Below are 18,805 nucleotides of genomic sequence, written 5' to 3' on the forward strand. Positions count from 1 at the left end.
TACAATCTCGCCTGGTCATTGTAAAGGTGCATACTGTCAGAGCAGGCCTGAACCTGTTGACTCAACGCAACAAGTCGCATCGCAGTGCATAGGCAGTCATGCTCGCAGACAAACACAGTACACGCCAGTATAGTTGGAGGTCGAGTTGCACTGTTGATTCTGACAGTTTGCCCGGCTGGTAGTTTAATATGCATATGCACATAGAAGAACTAAAAAATGAGAGCTTGGATGTTCGAATCAGCCTCCTTGGCCACAGGGTGGGGTTTGACCGACTGCTCCAAGCTGCGTTGCAGGCTTGCGTCCTCCAATTCCCGAGTTGTAGGGAGTTGCCCCAGCGAGGCTGCTGGCAATGAAAGCTTCATTGGCCCATGAGGGATGTCCCAGGCTGCTGGACGTCGTCTGGCTCGGCAGTTCAAACGCACCGAAGGTCGTTCGGCCATGATCCCAGCCGCTGGCGGTGGGACGGTTGGATGAGGTCCACGGCGTAGGCATTGATCCTACATCCAGTGAGTCTGAAAACTGGGTCTGGGACATTAGGTGCTGTCGGAGCATGAGTTCTTTTGCTATCTGATCTTGCGACGGTGAGCGCTCAGATGGCATGGTATTCCCAGCAGCCATGGGGTGCAGCGGAGCCCGTTGGCCAGGTTGTGGACCAAGGCCAGGAGGCGTTCGTGGAGGGGCAGTGTCTCTCAGCGGCGTCCAAATGCTGGGGAGGCTGGGGATGGCAGGCCGTGGGGTATATGATTGAGTCGATGGCACCCTGAGGGGCTCAGCTGTATTCAGGGCAGGTGGACCAAGCCCAGGTGGAGGGGCAATTGGGGTGCTGAGTGGTGGAGAGTTTTCGTCACGGAACGGATAAGCATTGACATTGGGTGATATATGCGTAGGTGTCGATATCTCCCCGGAGCTCATGAAAGCAAATTGGTCATTCGGCGGGGTTTCATACGTGTCCGAGTCGACAAGTCGCTCAACGCCCTCAACGATCTGATGCATGTTGGCGGACATAGATGCCGATGCAGACTGGGAACCGCCAAACAGACTTTGGGCTTCTGCCGCAGAGTATGGATTTTGAACGGCCTGGGGGATATCCTCGCGCTCGATGCTGGCAGCGGAAAGTGCATGCTGGCGGCCATGGGGGCTAGAATAGAATTGGGAAGGCAGATCTTCTTCCTGATAGATAAATGTCTTCTTATCTTCGCTGTCCACAAGAGCCACTGGGATTTTCTGAACGAAATTAGCAATCTGCTTGTTTGTTTATGATATCTTGAGAGCTCTTCACGTACTCCTCTCACAACCAAATCGAGTCCATCAATCACGAATTCACGAATTCGATAGAGCATTTCCATGTTAGGGTGGCTTCTTTCAATCCCAAGATCATGCATCCGGGGCTTTGGCTGGTCACCACCTCCAATGTATCGGCGAGAAGTGGCATCCTGATCCAGAGGCGCAAAACCAAGACTTTCTTCGTCTTCTTCCAATAGATAATCGATCTCGGGAAGGCTAACCACATCGAAAGAGGATGCGAGCAGGCTCAGCGTACCGGCATAAATCTTCCAGAACTCTTTGATTTGAATCGAGAGTGCCGAGTCCTTTTCCTCTTTCTGCTCAACTAGGGACTCGCTATTTGTAAGTAGCCAGGAGCTGTAATGGCGAAGCGCGGGCAAGATTCGGCGAGCAACCACAGACACCTTGTCCGGGATAGGCGTTGCGTCTTTGCTGTTCGGATCTTCAAAAGAAGCAGTCCGCTCAAGTTCAACCAAAAGTATTTGTAGCAAGGTGAAGAATGTCTTCACATTGATGCGCTGGAAAAAGACGCGTGCATCCAAGACAGACTCCTCTGAGGGATGGGTAAGCAAATGCATGAGCAACGATAATGTTTCGAACTCTTACCGATGGACCGGACCTTAGCAAGGTCCTCGGCCGCAATATTGATGAGACAGAACTTCTGAAGTGCCCCCTCTAGTGACCGTTCTCTAATTTCCACTGCTAGTTGACTTAGAACTTCACTCTCTAACTCATCGTGCTCTGGGAAGTCGGTTCCCTTGTAACATTTGGCATGGAGATATAGGAACCACGGAGTCAAGGCCCTTCCAGGGATACCGGCATCTTCGGGGCGGATCAGCTCTCGTTTAGCCCAGGCGCTCATGATTTTCCGGAGTTCAATCTCCAAATTGCCCTTCGCAGTAGGATGAGGCTCTTGAGCTGAAAGAGCTCTATAGAGATGGTAGGTAGCACGAAGATGATTTCCATCTGCGAGAGCGATGATTGCCAATTGGTTCTGAGATGCACCCGATGCAGGGTTGATCACCGACGCTAAATCATAATAGCCGATGGCAGGGCCCCAGTTGCGATCTTTGCTGACGAGTTCCGATTCGCGATAACGGGAAAGGTCTCCTAGCCGGATAAGGGTTGCGTGACATGACTGAAGAATGAGCCTGCGCAGATCATTGGTGGGCTTGATGGGGGGTTGGCCGGACAGATCTGGAGATAACATGGTGTCAGCGTGTCTAGAAACCGGCGTGCAGCTTGTGTCTTTGGCCTACTCTCAAAATTGAATTTGCGCGCAACTCTCTCCAGCTCAACAATCCCCCCAAAGCGCGACGATAGATGCTGGATGTATCCTCGGTAAAACCGCTGGCTTGACTTGATGAAGTCGAGGTAATGGCGTTCGAGTTTCCGCCTCTCAACTGGTTTTTTCTTGCCGTGCTCTTCGCGAAACTAATTGACACACAAACACAGTCAGTGAACCCACACTTGCGAAAAAGCTTCGGTGGGGTACTCACGCGAAGCAACTGCTTGCGAAACCGATTGTTCACTTTCAAGTGCGCATCCCAAAGGCGACTCTCCACATCGACCTTGCGGGCAGCGTTGAAGTCCAGAAGGATTGCATTCTGAGAAGAGGTCCGGAACCTATGAGAAATGAGGTCAGCCTCGAGACGGCGTGCGCGCGGGGCTTATCACTGACTCGGAAAGGAAATGTTCGAATTCGTCGAATGTGCGCCGTTCTTGCGAGAAACATTGCAGAAGCTCCTTCTCAGCTTCTATCGCAGTCCTGTATCACACAACTGGTCAATGTTCATAGTCTAGCCGAAATCGAGGGGAAAGCACTGACTTCCAGGCATCCGTGAACGAGGGCGCCATCAGGAAGTTAGCCCGGGAATCCCGAGCGTCAACCTCGCCGGTCAGATGGCTATGGCTTGGAATATGAGCGGCGGAGGAGCCATCAGTATGTGAAAGACATGAAAGCGCACGCTGATGGGGATGAGAGCCGAGTTGAGTATGAAAATGCATAAATGCGGTCCCTGATATCCGCGATGATTGGTGTTGCCAAGGCGGGAGGTATCGTGGCGTATGCCGATTACGGCGTTTTATTTCATCTGGTCATCAACACACCTGTTGACGGGGTAAAACAAGTCAAATGTACAGTCAAGTAGTACGGAGTACAAGTGTAAAGAAGAAGATAAATACGTTTGTGATTCGAAGTATCTGGGTTATAGATCGTCATTTACAGATCCTGCATTACCACATACGGATACGGTCGTAGCATCCATGGGACTTTCCTGTGTAATTTGGCCGATATTTTCAGGTGGTTTAAAGTATTATTCATAAGGGATTTACCTACAACATAGGTATACATAGGTATACAGCTAATATCGTAGTGCTACACATACCGAACGTGACATCCTAAAGTAAGAGACCAGGAAAATTTATATAAAGGTACCTAGGTAAGCTGAATGGAAAGTAATGGAATCGACATTTCAACCTTGGAAGGTTAAACACTTACACATTACTACTTTCCAAGGTCGTTCAAACTCTGTAGGCTGCCCAGGTGAGCCTTCAAATAACTAAGCTGCTAACTTAACTTTAGAGATCCACATAGTTACCCCTAACAAACATATATAGCATATAGAACCTATGTGTTCTATACAGAGAAGGCGGAGAGTGGAAGAAATTAAGTCTCGCATGGTCGCTGCCAACCTCTGTACTCTCGCCAAGTTGACCTATCAATCGAGAGATCTCATCAATCATATGCAAGGCGAATTAGATCATGTCTAAACGACCGCGAAGCCGCTCGAGACCCCCATCTCTCGATCAGGACTCAGTATCAGTGTCCTCAATTACAGTTAATACTACAACTCCCCCTCCTGAGCGCAACAAGCTCATCGACAGTGATACCAACATCCTCCCCGAGGTGATGCATTGCTCCTTACCGCCTCACCGCGAGACGCTCTCGTTCACATCCTACGAGGACTACGAGGTCCATTATCTTCAATCCCATGTCAACCGCTGTTCCGAGTGCAGCAAGAACTTCCCCACTGGTCATTTTCTCAACATACATATCGAGGAGAACCATGACCCGCTAGCTGCTGCGCGGCGAGCCCGTGGAGATAAGACCGTAAGTCCTAGCTCACCTCCTATCAGTCGGTTTATACCCAGTTTACTAAGTGAGAGCACAAGTATGGGTGCTTTATCGAAGACTGTGAGCGAAAATGCTCAACCCCGCAGAAACGAAGGCTACATCTTATTGACAAACACATGTTTCCCAAGGTAGGGTTCCAGACCGAAACAGCCTCCCTATGCCCCTAACACATTCTACAGACTTACAACTTTTACATTGTTAACGATGGTATCGATAAACAAACATCTATGTTGCGGCCCATGAATAGTCACAGACGACGCATCTCAACGTCATCTGCTCTAGAGGGCAGGTTGCGGCGCCGAAGCTCGGCGTCTCAATCGAACCCACCGGCAACAGCAATCCCTGAAACGAAATCATCAAATGAGATGGACATTGATGAGCTAGAAAAGTCTATGTCTGCTCTGAAGTTTGTGCCTACAAGCGTTTCTAGAAACCGCAACAAGGTGTCTGGCAAATAGGCTTGTCCGTGGACGTTGTGGTCGTTTATAAACGCACAGTCATTCCTACGAGAGATGAAATAATGGCCAAAATGGATAAATAGAGACGAATACATATTTCACTGGCCTTTTCCCCCGTCTCTGCAGGGCCCCCCCCCCCCCCCTCCCCCCTATCCATGTCGTCCATGTTGTACCACTCAAAGTCGAATAGGTAAAGTCTTGAAGAAAAGAAGCTCAAGAATAGAAAACAGACTTACTTTTGAGATCACCACTATATGCAAGTTCTGGAGAAACAAAAAGGATGACCAAATGAAACAAGACAGGAAGTTGCTATTGTCCACAACAAACACCAGTAGGGTATAGACAACACTAAGCAAGTGACGAAGTCATAATACATATAGATCAAACAAACATTGAACGCAGATCAACCGGACGTCCTAGTTCCCCCATATACAAAAACTCCCTGAAACATCATTCAAAAGAGAAAACATAGGATCATTAGTATGGCCATTGCAGGGAGGCCATGAATTTTTCTTTTTCCTTGGTAAAGATGTAGTTGCATCTTTGCCTCAAAATTTGATGGACCAAGCATCAAGCCCAATTTCCGTGTACCATGGCGGCACAACGATATTCACCACACCTTGGGATTCTCTCCTCAATAGAACTAATACCACTCTCCCGAGGGAGATTCCTCGAAACACCCAAATTAGAATTCCAGAAGATCCGCATATGCATCCAAGCTTGAGCCGACCAAATCAACGATCGCCCAGCTAGTATTGCCCTTGAAAGTCCGCGCCCAGACGCGGACAATCGCAACACTTAGCTGCCGCACTTTGTAAGGATTCGCCATGAAATCCATATCTGGTGCGCCAGGCGGATCAACGGCCATTTCGGTTTCATCCATCATGCTCTTGATCCACAAGAGCAATTTCCGCTCATGCTCCGACAATCTCTGCTCAGACTGCGTTGTGGGGATGGCGAGGAGCCAGCGACTGAGAAGAAAAGCGCACTCCAGACTGCAGAGCGAATGCTGAATACTCCAGAAGAACGAATGTGTCCTGGCCACAAAGTCAATTCCCAGTCGTACCGGGATTGAAAGAGCATGAGCTGAGTGAAGCAATGCCATAATCAGCCGCGGGCTACGTGCGATAGCAGGGGACTCAGTCAAAGCGGCTGCAATTTGGGCTGGATCTTGTGTTATGAGGTGGCGGCAAGGGCCCAAGTCAACATGTAAACGAATGTAGGCGAGTCCCAACAGAGCTGTGGAAGTGAATGCAATGGGGCCGGCCGGATTTTGGGGATCGATACTGGACTCGGGTGTGCGTTTCCATAGAGCCTTCCACGCACTCAATGAATTGTCCAATACATTCAAGTCGTCAGGTCTCAAACTAGTGCCCTGCATGTGCGGCGCGGAAAGGCAGAGCTGCCGAGCAAAGAAGATCTGTTGGATGATGGCGTGGATGAGAATATAGTTCCCAAGGGGGGATATAGGTGCCGACGGGATTGACATGGATGATTTCAGGAAGAGTCTGGCAAAGGCCTCTTGAAAGGGCACGTCTGATCCCTGCCTGGAGCGATGAACGCGGCGCCATTGTGGCGCATTGCTTGCTTTCCAGAGCTCGTGAGAGCACGGCATGTTCAATTTCAACTCCGCGTTCAGAATCAGAGGAGGGATGTTATACATTATCGAGTGGAGGTTGAAGAAACAGTAGACAATAAGCTTCGTACGCCTGTTGCCTTCTCTTCGCACCCACTCCTCCCAGCTGATAGGGTCTGATGTGGGAGGTAATTCAGACAAGCCATGTTCACGCACAAGCCTGGCCAAAGTACTCTGGAGCGAGAGAATCTCCCGCAGGAGCTCTGGATGTCGCTCCCAGGATGCGAACACAGTCAGCAGCAAAAATGTCCGAATCACTTCCATATGAGCATCTGAGTCATCTGGCGTGTATATCGATGCGTTGACTGGTGCGTTTGGCATTTGTTGATGATGTTGGAAAGGGCTGCTCGCCGTGTTAGAAATCATCGATGAACCACGAGAGTTGGGAAACCCAGATGGTGGGGAGATATAGTTCCATGACGGCTGAGGTACTTGCTTGCTGTCTCGCCGACGGAGCCGCTCCAATAAAATTGCTTTGGCCGCATGGAAAAGGTCGATGCCCCGGCTATTTTCAAACCGATAATGTGAACCAGCAGCTGCCAGCGCTAGCGTAAGTTCAGGGGAAGTTTTAGCAACCGATAGCGTAGGGACATGTATAAACGGAAGATGCTCGTTCAGTCCATTGATATATCCGGCGAAGAACCGAGATAGCGCATGCCGCGACGGCGGAACAAATCCTTTCGGAAGAACATATGAAAACTCTTCAAGCTTTGAAATGAACGCTTGGCGATCTGAATTAGAGATGTCCCATGCTGGTCGCGTACTCTCATCAGCAAGGCCGATACGATCGTCCATTTCGTGAGATTCCGGCTGTAGTGATGGCAGCCGGGATCCAAAATTTGAAAAGGACGGGTGGTCTTCCGCGGCCCGCGGGTCATTCATGATATCCCCGCCAAGTCGTGTCGATATAGCCTCACGGGGCGGTTTCGAATCGATCGACATACCAGGTGGTAGCATGGGCTCCTCGACCGACGAGAACACACCTGAGTCCCAGTCAGACGACAAACCCACACTCTCCAAGAAAACCGTGAAATCCTGGACTGGGTCCCCAAGATCAGTGAGATCGAGAATCGAAGGCTCTACACCGTAATTATCGGCAATTGCCCTCTCCTGGACATGAGGAAGTGGTTGTGATGTAGGAGCGGCTGTGTGTGATGGCTTTCTCATGGATTCTAGGCTCTCCTGTTGACCCTCCAAAGCCACATGGCTCGCGGCATGAGATAGAAGATTTAAATCATATCCCCATGATGGATTAAAGTGAGGTGTGTCTATAATCGATGGGGTTTGGACCTGGACTTCAGGTGGGGCCACTTGGGTGTGGACTGGGATGGCATCTGCAAGCTCTAGCATGCGCGACTCATGATGGGCGGGTTGGATGAGGTTGGACTGAATTGGTATTTCGTGGTTGCTTTCGTGACCATTCTGAACCCGTTGTTCTCGACTGGCTGCACTTTCGGCAGGGTGGACTAATCGCTCATGTCGCACTAGAAGGTCACTGCAAAATTATATTGATAAGCGATTGGCATTCTATTCCGGAAATTAAGCGCAATAGGAGCCTACCTCCGAGCAAACGATTTGGAGCATATGTCACATGAAAAGGGTTTCTCCTTTGTATCTGTTGTCCTACATTAGACGAATTCCAAGGAGCCGGGAGCAAGAGGGGGTTACTCAACGGGTGCGGAGATGGCGTTGGAGATGCTCTAAGCGAGCAAAAGATCGACTGCAATATTCACACGACAGGGACTTTCGGTGAGCAGCACCTTTCTTTTTAGATTTGGCCGATTTTTCGTCCTCCATCGTTTTTGGGGTTTTGGGGATGGAATGGGGGAGCGCACTAGAGAGGGGAAGAATTTGAGGCCGCGGGCTGTTTGAGCGGGGAAATTGGCCTAAACCCCCACAGTGAGGGGACGGTCACGTGTTGTATAGAGCTTGACAGGTATACAACACACGATTCTTTTTTTTTTTTCATTCTACGTATGCAAAAATGGTCTGATCTCCATGCTGTATTGCCCATGGCATGTTGGGTGCGAGCCTAGTGCTTGATGCTGATGCCCCAGGCCGGGTATGCATGCGCTCGGTTCTCCACTGGTGCGGAGAGCGTTATTTGATTGAACATTGTCCAGGATAGATAGGGTTGCCTGAAAGTACATATGAGGCATCGGCGGGGTAGGTATTATGTCCATAGAGATCTGGGTAGTGGAAGACTCCAGGTAAAGGTTATAGGGTTCCCGTCTAAATGCCCTACAGCTTTATTGGTAAGTAGTAACAAATACTTCATAAGGGTTCCGCTTCGTTTTCTATCAAGTATAAAGTATTATATGGTTAAAAGACAGAAAGATGCAGTAATTCACAATAAAGTGGTAGCTTTTAGTGTTGTATAGGCAGTACCCAGTATGAAGTGGGTAGAAATATATATATACTTCATACACTGTCTTTCTTTTACTCCGTAGCGAAGACATCACTCTTAATTGAGTTCAATATACCGTACCCAACATAGATCCAGCTAGCAATTAAATGCATATGAACGAAATTGAACCGCCTAAGACAACCCTGTATGCTTCGCTTGGGTAGTTTCACCTCATAGAGCCAGTGTTTCACTAGTGGGGGCTCGCACCACTTTTTTTTTTTCCCTTCTTCATTTTAGTGGCTTCTTGTCTGTTTCGGGTTTAAATGGGATTCAAAGGTGGATTCCTGGAACTGATCGAAGAAACAGCCAATGCTAAGGTTGAGGCAATCTCTACCCGAAACCTTGTCTGACTGGGAAGAGCTATGATAGCCGAAAGGATGATGGTGCTAGTTCCAGCTCAACGGAAGTATAGTGTTGATACCACTGAACATAAGAATACAAGACACTCCTGGTTTGTGCCGCTGGTTCACTATAGGATGCTAGGTGCACCCTGGCTTAAACAAGCCGGAGAGACTCATTAGACGCCAGCACACTAGCGCTGTTGTGTCAGAATAGGAAACTTGTAGTTCTTCATCTTCGGACCATGAACAAAGATTTAAGAAACCGTAAGAGCCATGAACCGATATTTACCAGTGCCCAGGTGTGTCTTCTGGCTTATTACTGTTCAAATTATTCTAACGGTTCTTCCATATTCATGGATGTCTTCTCAGCCGCACCATAAAGCCGACTAGATGACTATATATTGTATATTGTGAGTGGATATCGGCAAAAACCAACCTCTAAAGGCTGTCAATCCATAGTGTTAGGCAAGGGGGTGACGAACTATATGTACAATCTATAGCTCATAACCTTATCAAAGCCTCTGAGTACAAACGTATATTTCCTATAGACTCTGAAAGCAAAGAAAATGCCAGAGGGATGAACTTATAAAAGCAGCTATTATATGAAAGTCCTTTGAATCCTGAGCCATGATAACTCGGGAGCACTAGAATAGAACAAAAGTGGGCTTTTTTTTTATAGATGAAACGAGAGAACCTATACCCTATACTGGTGTGAGACAGTTCAACAGAAACGCGTGGAGAAAACATCGGGTTTAGCCTTCCCCCCCCTTGATACGCCCAAGGCTGCCCAGGTAGGTGCGCCTGGGCATGTATCACCTTAGTCAGAGAGAACTCTCCCGATCCATGGATGTTCCAGCCCTGGAGGTTTCATATCTCAAACTCTACCATCTCTCAAACCTTCCAAGGTTTGGCCTCTTCCCGAGTTTTGTTCCAATCTCCTTCTCATTCCCAAGTGCGGAGTTGTAATCTCGATAACCCGATCACTAAGTGGCCCCGATCTCGCCCCCAAAAAAGCTCAGACGGTAAGTTGCATCATTGAGGTCCCTCATTTCGATTTCGCCCGCTCTGCTAGAATTCACCCATTGTTTCACTCTGGTCAGTGTCTTTCAATATTCATTGTGGTTGTCTCTACTGTCCCGTTCCCGTTCCCGTTTCCTCTCCCGATCCCTCAGAAGTGCCCCCGCTGGGGCTGAGTGAGAATCAAAACCACTTGGAACATGCGGCTGACTGAGTATCAGGGAACCGAGGTTATGTGTTGACCGGCGCCGCATCTTTCTTCGGATCCCCCATTCAACTTGACGCGAAGAACCCCCGAGAGTGTGGAGGAAAATAACGCTGTGCCGATCAATCGCAAGCGACCAGCACGTGAACCTGACGAGTCGTTCGCTTGACCTGATTTAGCCATGTTGGCTCCTAAGCAGTATTCTGCACCTACGAGTGCATCTGCGTCGCAACCATCGACCGCATACCACACCAATTCGTCCCAACGACCCGCGACGGCTACAAGAGCCCAGGATGGAATGGGGTTTACCAGCCCAACAAAGTCGGACCTTTCCGAGGGGCAAGATGAGCTTACATCGATCCGGTAAGGCCTTTTGAGAAATGACCCGAGATTCTGCATTGATCCTGACTGTCGACAGGTCCTGGGATGAGAGACGAGTGGTCGCCTGGCTTCACAGCATCAAATGCGGGCAATATGAGTCGATATTCAGAGGTACGCATATGCATGGCCGTCCCGACCTTGCACCCAGGATATCACTAATGATTTACAGCCAACAACTTCAACGGGGACAATTTGCTTGAATGCGACCAAAAGATCCTGCAAGAGATGGGCATCAAGAAGGTGGGCGACCGAGTGCGCATCTTCATCGCTATCAAGCAACTCCGAAACAAATCTGGAACAACATCACGACAGAAAAACATGGTGCGTTGTGGTGACACTATATTGGTCGTCTTTTCTACTCTTTGCTGATCTTCCACACAGAATACCCTAGCTGCGCTCGAAGCCACGGCGCTTTCAAATTCCTCCCGCCATTCTCATTCCCGCCTACCATACCGACGCACATCTCAGCTGGCTGATGATGGTTATCTGAACAGCAAATCTCTGTCGCGACCTGCGTCGCCACCCGCTGGGGACTCCGAAAGAGGCCCATGGCGGAAGGACTACCTTAATCATCCATCTTCAGGTGGCTCAAGTTCTGGCCGAAATACCGGTACGACGAACGAAGGTCGACCGAGCTCCCATCCTCGAAATCCTAGTCTTGATGGTCTCACAATGGGTCCCCTCCCGTCAAACTCCCCTGTCATCCGTGTTATCCACACCGGTGGACAAACCAAGGTCTTGGATGTTCGGAACTGCAGGACACCGGATGAAGTTATTTTGTGTGTCTTGAAGAAACTACAGCTTCCTGAACACCAGTACAGAAATTACTGTTTCTATGTGTTGGACGGATTGGACCCAGAACAGTCAAATTGCCGGAAGCTCACCGAGTCGGAGCTCATGGAGATCTGCGATGGCTTCAACAAGTCTGAGCGAGGTCGTTTGATCCTGCGGAAGATCCATGCTGGGGAGCCCGATGAAGATGAGCTTCGTCGTGCGTCTCAGCTTGCATATGATGAGAGTCAGGCCACCCACCAGCACGCTCTGAATAACTCCAACCAGCGCCAGAAACACAAGATCCAGCAACTTACCGGCGAATCTTGGCATAATATCAAGCAGCCGCTTTCTCCGCTGGGCCCTCGACATCGCCCATCCAACTCCAGTGTTGACGAATCGCAAGGACCGAACAATGAACGCAATCCTGTGGCTAAACTCCGCTCGTTCTTCGGACAGAGACCTCCAAGTGAGATGATTATTCACGAACTACAATCATTCTTCCCCAGTCATGACCGAGAGAACATCGAGAAGACCATGCGCAGGTCTCAACGTTTGAGTCGCGCCGCAAGTCGAATGAGTGTCGTGAGCAACTACAGCGTTGCATCAAGTATGAAAGATGCCCCTCCTCTGCCGCCATTGCCCCAGTTACCTGCGATTCCCACCATTTCCGATGCATGGCTCCATGGCCCTGGAGTAGCACAGGCAGTACGAGCGCCGCGCCCCATTTCAGTTTCCAGGTTCAACCTACCTCAAGCTTCATATCGTGATTCTATTGCATCTAGTTCCCTTCAGCCACTTCAGGAAGAATCACCCACTGAGCCTAACCGAAAGTCATATGTCTCCTTTGAGAGTGGCTCCGACGAAGTAAATCAATCGCGCCAGTCGCGTCAAAGCTTTGAGAGCCTCAGTGTCGCAGCCACAGATGGCGGTTCCTTTAATGATCGGATGAGCATGATAGTAGCCGAGGATGGCGAAGAAGAGGATGATGGCCTTGTGGACTTCCTGGCTGGAAATAATTTCGCACCAAAGAACTGGATGAAGGGATCTCTGATCGGCGAGGGTTCTTTCGGAAGCGTTTACCTGGCTCTTCATGCTATTACTGGAGAGCTTATGGCTGTCAAGCAGGTTGAAATCCCGTCTGCTACTCAGGGCACAGAGTTTGACCAGCGGAAGAACCTCATGGTCAATGCTCTTAAGCATGAGATCGAGCTGTTGCAAGGCATGTCCCACCCGAACATTGTGCAATATCTTGGCACCGTCGCCGACGACCAGTATCTCAACATTTTCCTGGAGTATGTGCCTGGTGGGTCTATTGCTACAATGCTGAAGCAATACAACACCTTCCAAGAACCCCTTGTCAAGAATTTCGTTCGACAAATCTTGGCCGGTCTGTCATACCTCCACGGGCGGGATATCATCCACCGTGATATCAAGGGTGCCAATATTCTAGTTGACAACAAGGGCGGTGTTAAGATCTCCGATTTCGGTATCTCCAAGCGTGTCGAAGCATCCCACCTCCTCGGTGCCCGCGCAAGTGGCGGCGCTGGTGCCCATATCCACCGCACATCCCTTCAGGGAAGTGTGTACTGGATGGCACCCGAAGTCGTGCGACAGACCGCGCACACCAAGAAAGCCGATATCTGGAGTCTGGGCTGTCTCGTCGTCGAGATGTTCATTGGTGCCCACCCCTTCCCGGACTGCAGCCAACTGCAAGCCATTTTTGCTATCGGCAGCAACAAGGCTCGCCCCCCTGCCCCAGACCACGTGAGCCAGGAGGCTGTAGATTTCCTCGACATGACTTTCCACCTGGACTACGAGCAGCGACCTAGTGCTGATGAACTGCTCCAGTGCGAGTTCCTGTCTGCGCCTATCGCATAATAAGCGGTAGTCACGGTTTCCTTGCCCTTTCTTCTCTTCTGTGTCTCTCTGATGCATGTATGTACTATGATTTTACGTATGATGGTGACTTGCCCGTCCACGGGTCTATTAAACGAGCATATCAGCTTTGGGTTCCTTCTCGGTAGTACTTGATGCAACTGAGCAAAGGCTCCTGTTGTCACTTCCCGATCATCCTGTGTACTGTTCGCTGTAAATGTATATTGAATTTAAGCCAAAGAATAGTACACAATCCCGAATAATCACAACGACCATTATGCAGGTCTTCTCTAAAGTTACATGCTGGATATCACGAGACTATCCAAAAGGAAATATAATGAAAGACCTAGAGTAGCCACCAGGTAGAAACAACTTAGTTCACAATTTTGCCATAGAAAGGAATACCCATGGCACTCAGGAGAAGTCGTGCATCCTTGTCAGTTTTGGCGGTAGTGTGGAGAGTGATGTGGCAACCGGGGATCATCTTGGGAGGATACCTATGAAGAATGGTTAGCCTTGACACAAACCATAGAAACGGGGAGAACACTTACATATCGTAGTTGATCTCAAGCTCGGGGAACAGAGCAACATTCTCCGGAATCAGACCGAAAGTGATGTTACCACTGCTATCACCACTGGACCCCTTGACACCTTCCCAATCCTTGATACGGGGCAAGACGACATCAACCAGTTTGCCAAAGAAGTGGTGCATATTCTCGCCATACAGCTCAGCCTTAACAGCGACGGAGTCACGGCCCGCCGCAATACCCCAAGGAGCGACGTTAGACTTGGACTTGAAAGTCTCAACGCGAACATTAGAGATAGCCTGGACGGCAATACCAGCGACATGCAGCCAAGACGAGTTCCTCTCAGCCGCGGCGTTCTTGACATAACTGTGGATTGTGATGCGCTCGATTTCCGGAATGTTGTTGAACTTGATCGGCTTGCGGAGCAGACGCAGGACGTCGCCGCCACGGGGCCCGCGGAGGACACGGTTCTTGTGGTAAGGCGAGCTGTCGTCCCACTCGCGGAGACGGGCCGATTTAGGGGGAGGCTTGAAGCCTGGTGGTGTGTGCACGTAGCACAGGGTCATGATGTCGGGGGAGACTGTTGAATCGAAGGTCTGCTCTGCTCGGGGCGCGGAGAAGGGGCCTGGGACGAACAGCCTGGAGGAGGGGTGGGATGGCGGCGGCGGTTGGTGAGGGTGGAGGGGACCACGGTTGTATTTGGGGGAGCGGAATTGGTATCTGTAATGAAGAGGTCGGGATTAGTTATTGTTCGATTGAGCCTGTTCGATGCTGTTTTCCATGTCCGCAGATGCGCATGACTGGAGATGTAGTCGGAGTGCTCTTACCGGCCTCGGGGAAGCTGGTTCTTGCGAGCAGCTGCTCGTGCGAGCGGATCGAATGATGCTGCTGCGCTCTCTGGGACAGTCGTTGACAGAGAAGACGCCGATTCCAGCTCGGTCAGGTGGTCGGACAGACGCCTCGCCGGGGCTTCATCGGAGACATTGCGGCGCGATAAAAAGCCTTGAGGGCGAATTGATGGCACTGAGGTGCGGGGCAATGCCCTTGCTAGGTACCTGGACGGCTCTCTGGCAGCCATTCTGTGAAAAATGGGGTGTGATGGATTGGTGATCATCCCCGGCCCTTACCAAAAATTGTTCGCGCAGACAATCCCGTCACGTGAGCCTCCATATAGTATCGCCTTACAAAACAGGCACCATATCACGAGATCCTGGATAACCTAACTCAACTAACTACCTACCTACCTAGTTAGGTAACTAACTAAATAACTAACTAAACTGATCAAGTATTGCTCGGCTCAGGCCTTCCAAGGTTGTTTCTTGATCAATGGTCCATTGCACTCCGTAGTGGTGAAACTGTTTAGTTCCAATCCCAGGAAATATGCTACCACTTCGAGGACAGATGCTACCTATAGGTATCCGTTCCTTGCAGACTTGACTAAACATGGGGCTCATTCTCAAGGTCATTTACCATACCTACTACGGCAGAGGGAGACATTTGATGCGAAATATTACTCGATGGATGAGGTTACTTGGCTATGTACCTGAATCCCACTACCCATCTATATAGTTAACTAGTTATTCCATGTTCTAGAAGTTACCCGTCACCGCCAACAGGCGGTGTGAACTAGGGCAAATAACAAGGCAGAAGCAAAAGACCGAGCTCTTACCTGAGGTGTTCCCGTGCCCCGCAGATCACCTGGGACTTGGTGGAGGTCCATCGACTTCAAATCACTTGTCCACGGGTTTCAGTTGCTTACCTCTTTTCGACGCGTGCTCATGTCATAAGAGCTCTACTTATGATGTATCCTGCATGCGCTCAAAAATTCTGCAGCCTTGACTAAGCGCTGAACTAGTCTACAGCTCTCATATTCCCCCGCATGTCTCCAATGCCTGGGATTATCGTTTCAATATCGAAATCCTGCTCTTGAGGGTGTTTTATCTTTCCGCCCGCGATAATGAGTGGCATCCATCGGTTTCTGACGCGTCGCGATCGACACAATAAGTTGAACAAGCAAAGCAAAGAAGAGGTAAGCGCATACAGGACATCTTAGTGATGTTCATACACAAAATCCTACATTGGCTAATGCTTCGTACTCATCAGGCATCTCACATACTTTCGCGTCCTCTATTCCATGGAATTTTCAAGTCCGATACGACTCTGTCAGATAATTCCGATCATGAGAAGAAGGTATGGCATAAGCGCATTGCGGTCAGCTTGCACTTGTCTAATATCCCAAATTCACATATAGGTCAAAGCCCTTGCTCAACGAATTAAACAACTTGGAATCACTGCGTTAGAGGAGGCGCACATGAGTTATGCATTGCAATCCACGCAAGGCGACACAGAGAAGGCCTTCAGCCTGCTGCTTCTGCTGCTGGACTCTATCGAGGGAGTCATTAGGAATTACACACCCAACACCAAGCTCCTAGGCGCAGAGAATCGTCAAGGTGTCACATGCTATCTGGACGCGCTGTTGTTCGCCATGTTTGCCCGTCTCGATTGTTTTGAGGCCATTCTATACAAATCGTTTAATGATGAGCCTCGTCGAAAGCTTGCAATTCTTCTGAGACTATGGGTGAACCTGTTGCGCGCAGGGAAGCTCATCACCACAGATATGGTTAGTTACAATACTTGTGATTGTCCTAATCCTTTGTATTCATATTAACTATTTGGCTTCAGACAAAACACCTACAGGATGCCCTAGCAGAATGTGGTTGGGAAGATGCGGCTAAACTCCAGCAACAGGATGCTTCAGAAGCATTCACTTTCATTACCGAAAAGTTAGAACTGCCACTTTTGACTTTGAAGATGGACATTTATCATACTGGAAAGGAGGATGAAAGTGACGACCACAAGTTCATCAATGAGAGACTTCTCGAGGTTGCAATACCGCCCGAGCCAACTGATGGACAATCACTCACACTGGAAGACTGCCTGGAAGCTTACTTCAATAATATCATTGAAGTTAAGCGACACATGGAACGACGCAACACCACTAGCTCTATTCGGTCGGTGGATTCACTCTCCATATCTAAGGGATCCACCTCGCATGTTGAAACAGTGGAGATTGAGAGTACGCACACTGTGTCTCCTTCCCAAACCAATACGCCGCGGGCCGAAAAACCAAACCCCTGGTCATCGTTCAGTGAGTTCACCGAATCTCTCGAGGCATCTCGGACACCCGGTCGACGTGGTAGTATTGTGCGACAGCGATTCTTTCCTGATCCAAGCGACGATACAAATACTGGCGATTCGAATCCGGAAAAAGATGCCAGTGCAAATCAAGACACCAGTGGAGATACGCAACCGCAAAAGGGTTCATACAAGAAAGAGGTAATGATGCCCGCATGGCAATTTTTCAGTTTGATACGTATGTCATCTCCCTTCGTTTCATCCTTTGAGTTTTGCATGAACTAACATGATTTTGCTTAGCATGGTATACCGATAATACACCAACAAACGACGCGCAAGTTGCAGCACACTTTTCCGCAAAACGGCCGATTCTTGGGATGTGTCTGAAACGCTATTCCTTCTTGCCGGACGGAAGGGCAGTCAGACTCAATACACACATTGATATACCAACCGAGATCGGCCTGCCTCACTTCATCCAAGATGACAACTTGGATGCGAATGCTCCCATCTACGGCAGCTTCAAACTCTCTTTGCAGGCTCTGGTTTGCCACAGGGGAAAATCGGTAGACTCAGGGCATTACATTTCCATTGTTCGAGGCACTAATTGCCACAATGCTGGCACTCCTGTCACCACCGGCCCGGAAGCCCCGGAGACAACAAAACACTGGATGCGGTTCGATGATCTCGCTGCAGAACGAGTGACACTGGTTGACATTGACCAAGCATTGAAGACTGAATCCCCTTATCTTCTCTTCTACCAAATTCTTCCGATCGGCGAAGATCCATCTGCGTCCAACATTCCGAATGCACCATCCTCTCGGGCGTCAGATGGCAGTACACTAGGCGATCAAACAGATTTCAGCGCCGAAGACTTGTCATCTGACCGACCAAGTGTTGAGGTCACGGGGCCATGCGAGACTAATGCACAAACACTAGCCAGTATCGCAAGGCGATCCAGCACAGCAGTCTCAGAAACCAGCAATCCAACTGGTATTCAGCCGCGCTCTATTCCATCCTCATCGCCTAGGCTGGCTCCGATGGAAGAAGGAAGTGCAAAGGGGACATCGTTTTCACTCCGTGAGTCTCGATCAGCAAGAAGTAATCCCGGAAGCCGTACTGGCAGCCAAACGGGTGAAAATAGAATTAGTGCCACTTTTTCACGCTTCGCTGAACGGCTTAGCCGAGATAAGATTAGCAATGACGGATTCACTGAGGAAAATGAAGGTGAGTCTGCATTGGAAATTGATGACACTGTGGACGATATGAAACTCGGGCCAGCTGCCCTTGAGAACAAGGAGAAGCGTGGAAGAGGCCGAACGAAGGACCGTGAGAGGAATAAAGGAAAGACAAAGGAGAAGTCCAAAGAGAAGAGTAGGAAATTGGATAGGGAATGTGCAGTGATGTGAGCCAAGCCAATGATGCTAGGATTTCCTTTTGTTTTGAGATACCCAGTCCAGCTGTTGCATGTTTCACAATCGATGATACCCATGATACATGAGTGTGACTTTGGTGTTTATAATCTATGTTGAGATCAACAAGTGCCCATAGGCATCTATGTTTTCTTGTCTGTCTTATAGATCTGCCTAGTGAGTATGTACGGAGTACGTCGTACTATGTAGTTCTGATCTA

The 18,805-nt window shown here is 49.4% G+C and overlaps 6 protein-coding genes across 6 annotated transcripts; 3 read left to right on the plus strand and 3 right to left on the minus strand.

Annotated features, from left to right (window-relative positions):
- Positions 1-237: 237 nt before the first annotated feature.
- Positions 238-3,291, minus strand: N7525_008267 (uncharacterized protein; the record flags this gene model as incomplete). Its single annotated transcript, XM_061214351.1, has 7 exons — positions 238-1,224; positions 1,284-1,837; positions 1,891-2,481; positions 2,544-2,718; positions 2,784-2,910; positions 2,966-3,052; positions 3,113-3,291. 7 exons carry the CDS (start codon positions 3,289-3,291, stop codon positions 238-240), a joined length of 2,700 nt encoding a protein of 899 aa, XP_061068782.1.
- A 757-nt stretch (positions 3,292-4,048) lies between these two features.
- On the plus strand, positions 4,049-4,878 carry N7525_008268 (uncharacterized protein; the record flags this gene model as incomplete). Its single annotated transcript, XM_002568699.2, has 3 exons — positions 4,049-4,396; positions 4,459-4,548; positions 4,600-4,878. The coding sequence occupies 3 exons, from the start codon at positions 4,049-4,051 to the stop codon at positions 4,876-4,878; spliced, it is 717 nt and encodes a 238-aa protein (XP_002568745.1).
- A 685-nt stretch (positions 4,879-5,563) lies between these two features.
- N7525_008269 (C2H2-type zinc finger protein) lies at positions 5,564-8,311 on the minus strand (the record flags this gene model as incomplete). The annotated part of the gene is made up of 3 exons (XM_002568700.1): positions 5,564-8,009; positions 8,075-8,129; positions 8,188-8,311. The coding sequence occupies 3 exons, from the start codon at positions 8,309-8,311 to the stop codon at positions 5,564-5,566; spliced, it is 2,625 nt and encodes an 874-aa protein (XP_002568746.1).
- A 2,354-nt stretch (positions 8,312-10,665) lies between these two features.
- N7525_008270 (STE11 family mitogen-activated protein kinase kinase kinase) lies at positions 10,666-13,517 on the plus strand (the record flags this gene model as incomplete). Its single annotated transcript, XM_002568701.1, has 4 exons — positions 10,666-10,847; positions 10,903-10,976; positions 11,035-11,186; positions 11,247-13,517. 4 exons carry the CDS (start codon positions 10,666-10,668, stop codon positions 13,515-13,517), a joined length of 2,679 nt encoding a protein of 892 aa, XP_002568747.1.
- Positions 13,518-13,883: 366 nt separating this feature from the next.
- On the minus strand, positions 13,884-15,155 carry N7525_008271 (mitochondrial 54S ribosomal protein uL5m; the record flags this gene model as incomplete). The annotated part of the gene is made up of 3 exons (XM_002568702.2): positions 13,884-14,011; positions 14,066-14,761; positions 14,869-15,155. 3 exons carry the CDS (start codon positions 15,153-15,155, stop codon positions 13,888-13,890), a joined length of 1,107 nt encoding a protein of 368 aa, XP_002568748.2. The 3' UTR covers positions 13,884-13,887.
- Positions 15,156-15,998: 843 nt separating this feature from the next.
- N7525_008272 (ubiquitin C-terminal hydrolase family protein) lies at positions 15,999-18,582 on the plus strand (the record flags this gene model as incomplete). The annotated part of the gene is made up of 5 exons (XM_061214352.1): positions 15,999-16,070; positions 16,145-16,231; positions 16,293-16,661; positions 16,724-17,414; positions 17,477-18,582. 5 exons carry the CDS (start codon positions 15,999-16,001, stop codon positions 18,580-18,582), a joined length of 2,325 nt encoding a protein of 774 aa, XP_061068783.1.
- Between the last annotated feature and the right edge of the window lie 223 nt (positions 18,583-18,805).

The sequence above is a fragment of the Penicillium rubens genome, assembly GCF_028828025.1.
Source record: "Penicillium rubens strain IBT 27055 chromosome Unknown utg000003l_segment0_segment0, whole genome shotgun sequence".
Lineage (NCBI taxonomy): Eukaryota > Fungi > Ascomycota > Eurotiomycetes > Eurotiales > Aspergillaceae > Penicillium > Penicillium rubens.